This window comes from Microtus ochrogaster, chromosome 5 (genome assembly GCF_000317375.1).
Source record: "Microtus ochrogaster isolate Prairie Vole_2 chromosome 5, MicOch1.0, whole genome shotgun sequence".
Classification (NCBI taxonomy): Eukaryota; Metazoa; Chordata; class Mammalia; order Rodentia; family Cricetidae; genus Microtus; species Microtus ochrogaster.
The window spans coordinates 94,019,619-94,023,343 of record NC_022012.1 but is presented as its reverse complement, the minus strand read 5'-3'; the positions used below and the strand labels follow the sequence as shown (position 1 = coordinate 94,023,343).

At 57.2% G+C, this 3,725-nt stretch overlaps 1 protein-coding gene across 1 annotated transcript in view; it reads left to right on the top strand.

Annotated features, from left to right (window-relative positions):
• The first annotated feature begins 1,666 nt into the window (after window positions 1–1,666).
• Window positions 1,667–3,725, top strand: part of Hhatl (hedgehog acyltransferase like) — an 8,620-nt gene continuing 6,561 nt past the window's right edge. Inside the window, exons 1-2 of the mRNA XM_005348131.2 lie at window positions 1,667–1,863; window positions 3,266–3,384. Of these exons, the coding sequence (XP_005348188.1) occupies window positions 3,279–3,384 (106 nt within the window). The 5' untranslated portion in view covers window positions 1,667–1,863; window positions 3,266–3,278. The remainder of the gene's footprint in view (window positions 1,864–3,265; window positions 3,385–3,725) is intronic.

The window sequence follows — 3,725 nt, the reverse complement described above, 5'->3', positions numbered from 1 at the left end:
CCCAGGGTGGTCTCACCTGTCTGGTGTGGACATGGCCTGCCCAGGGTGGTCTCACCTGTCTGGGTGGATGGCCTTAGTTCTCACCATGATGCAGTCTCTTCCAGAAGTTTCTGGACAGACCCTAACCACTGTCCACCATATTCCTCAGTTTTCTCTTCTACCTGCTGGACATGGCCTTTGTGGATTGTGGGGACATTAAAAAGAATTTCTCTGCATTCGTTCTGGCTGTTATTATTTACTGTCCCTGATAACCACCGATTGTGTCTCAACACGGTGCCCTAGTGTGGCCACGCCTGCCCAGGAGTCAGAGCTGTGACTCTCTCATCCCAAGCATCAGGATTGAACCACAGCCCAAGGCAGCCCCTGCCCAGCACACTGTTCAGGGTCAAAGACCAGCGTCTTGGCTACTGAGTGGGCTCAGGAGAGGGTGTGTGGAGCCCTCCCCAGCCGCATCCTCTGTTTCCATGTGTCTGCATTCCTGGGAGGAAGCTTGTGACCTAACTTCCCAGGGTTTGTCCAGGACCCTGCTGGGTGGAGACACTTCTCCCTCCCTGTCCATCCTCAGCTGAGCTTAGGATGGGAGACTGACAGACTATTGTAACAATAGTCACAATGCTCCCAGGACCTTTCCTCAAGCCCTGGTGCCCAAGAGCACCTGCGTAGACAGGACCCACACACCCAGCTCCTCCAAGACTCAGGATTGAACTTCTCCAGGGGCCCCTGCCCAGCAGATACTTCAGCTGCTTGGGGATGTTACATTAGGATTTCTTACTACCATTAAGAGGACTATCCATTCCAGATAACCCTGATGGCACCCATCCACCCAGAGCACAAGGCAGGGATCCTGGAGCTGCTCAGTACTGCAACACAATTAATAAAAACCCAGAGACAGATATCTGGGTTCAACTTGAAGGTCAGAAAAACAAAACAACCAGCCACTGTCTCTTACCTCTACCTCAGTCCAAAAAGGCGATCCTGCCTCCATTAATCCTCAAAATGAGACTGAGCTGAGACCTGTCTCCTCCCATTTTATATTCCTCTCTAGGGCTGGGATTTAAAGGCGTGCACCATTACTGCCCGGTTTCTATGGCAACTAGTGTGGCTACTGGGATTAAAGGTGTGTGTCCCCACTGCCTGGTCTGTAAGGCTGACCAGCGGGGCTGTTTTACTCTCTGATCTTCAGACAAGCTTTATTATTAAAACACAAATGAAATCACTGCACAGAGCCATGGTCCTTGCCAGTCCCAATTCTACCGGAAACGCCAGCCCTCCCCTTAGCCACCAATGCCTATCTAGCCCAGGCTCTTGCCAGGATGAAGACTCACAGTGGGGACTTCCCTGAACACCCTTGAGAGGTCACAGGTAAAGGTGGCATCTGGAGTTCACAGTGTGCAGATTCCGGGGACTGCAGTGGGGGGCAGGGCTGCCTGGAGAGCTTCCTGGAAGAAGAGGTCCTGGCACAGACCACAAAGGGGTGCACAGGCTTTCCTGGCCTGAGAGGGGGTTCAGGTGAGGCCCAGGGGCCCCCATCTGAGCCTGCACCTCCAGAAACCCCCTCCCTCTCCCGTCACACCTCCATCCTCACTGCCACCCCCTGCGGCTCCCCGTGACCAACAGTACTGCAGCACTCGGCTCTGCTCCACAGACGGTCTGCTCCACTCCAGGAAGGCCACCTCCTCCTCCCCCCTCCTCCCCTTGCTGTCACCACTCACCGCTCTAGCCTCCAGGGGGTGGGGACCCCAGAGCTGGACACACCCCACCGTGGCCCCGCAGCTCAGCCAGCCGGACAGACTCACAGTCGGACGCAGGACCCCGGAGCCCCGAGGTGGGCAGTGTGCCAGGGTCCCTTGCAGCTTCTTCAAGGTCAGTGCAAGCTGGGTGTGCAGCTCTTCCGGGGCCCTTGAGGCCTGTGGGTCCTACCCCAGAGCTCTTCTCCTTGGACCGAGAGCCCCAAGGTGGGCTTCACTTCAGGTGCACCCGAGCCAAGCAGTGCTGGGCAAAGGGCACCCTGGGTCCACAGCACAGGTCCAGGGGTCGCAGGAGGAGCCCCAGGCTGGGGGCCAGCCGCCTGCTGAGGCCTCACTGGGGACACTCCCCACCGGCCATGGGGAGCTAAAATTGGAAAGCGGAGAGTGGGAGGCAGCTGACACAGCTATTCTGTGCTCTCTTCATCCTCTCCGGTTTCACTCTCCTGCTCCACTAACCTGATCCCATGCTTCCCTCCCCCACCCTGCAGAGGCTGGCCAGGAGGGTCAGGGCCTGAGGCAAGTGAGCAGGGCCAGCTGTGGTCTGGTCTGAGCTGGGACTTTGGAGGGGTTCGCCAAGAGCACCTGCCCTTTAGAGAAGCTCACTGGGTGGCTTCACTGGGTCCCTGCCCCTTTCTGGCCCACACCCTCTGCTGTAAAAGAAGTTGTGAACTCTCGGAGCCCTGGCTACAGGGCTGAGGAAGACCATGGGCAGGGGGGTGGGAGATGAAGTGACCCTAGCCATCTTCAAAAGGTCACCAACACCATGTTCCTCTTTCACTCAGTTCCAAGTCTGAACTTGTGCAGTCCTTGGGAAGACTGCAGGCTGAAGGGGGTGGGAGGGGCTTCGGTAGTGGCCTGAGTCCCGGGGATGGCCAGCAGGACAGCAGGAGTGACTTAGACTCATCCTGGGCTTGATACCGGTCAGTACCTTGGATAGCAGCCAGCACACTCCCAGTTCCTGCCTGGCTCTACTTGGCCCAGCTCTGGCCAGCAGGATAGCAGAGCCTCCAGCCAGCAGCCAGCAAGGCTACACAGCACTCCCAGGGGGGGCAGTGGGTGAACACAGGCAGGTATCCTGGATAAGATAAAATACTGGTCAGGGACTTACCTGGTGGAGGAACACGGTCAGGCAGAGCCACAGGATCTGGGAAGAAGGGGCTTTGCTGGGGTGAAGGTGGCCTCACTGAGAGATGGGGAAACTGACTGATGGGCTAGAGGCTGGGTCTGCCCCATGGGGTTGAGGAGGAGCAGTTTTGGGAGAAGTTCGTCAGGGAGATGTGAAGGAGAAGAAGGTAGCTGTGTGACTCTGGACTTCGGAGAGTTTTCTAAGGAAGCTGAATTGGCAGCTGCAACGGAAGGAAGGAGGTACCTGGGTGGGAGGAGAGACTGACAGAAAGTGCCCCCAAGGTAGGAGCGGAGCAGAGTCTCCCCAGGACTCCACCACCCCAGGGAGAGCTTATGAGGTGGGGGTCGGCAAAGCTGGGAACTGGGAGGCCTCACCCATGCTTCTCCTACAGCCCTGTCCAGGCCATGGGGATCAAGACAGCTCTGCCCACAGCGGAGCTCGGTCTCTACTCCCTGGTGCTGAGCGGGTCCCTGGCTTATGCTGGCCGAGGTCTCCTGGAGGCATCACAAGGTAATAATTGGGTCCTGGGACAGGGGCCTAGAAGGCCTCGGAGTTCTGATCAACAGGGCCAGAAACTTGGAGGCTGCAGACCCCAAGTATTCTCTAGGCCATGGGTTAGGCATAGTCCTTGAAAACCATTTTAAACACACACATGCGTGCACACACACGCGCGCACACACAGACATAGACACACGCACGCGCACACTTTCAGAGGCCGGGGGAGAAGAGAGGATAGAGAGGTTGCCTGACCTAGAACCAGACATGCAAAACACCAAGTCCTGGATCCAGAAAGTTGTAGATGCCAAAGAAATCTCCCATCCCTCTCTGCTGCTGCTCTGAGGCTCTGTCCC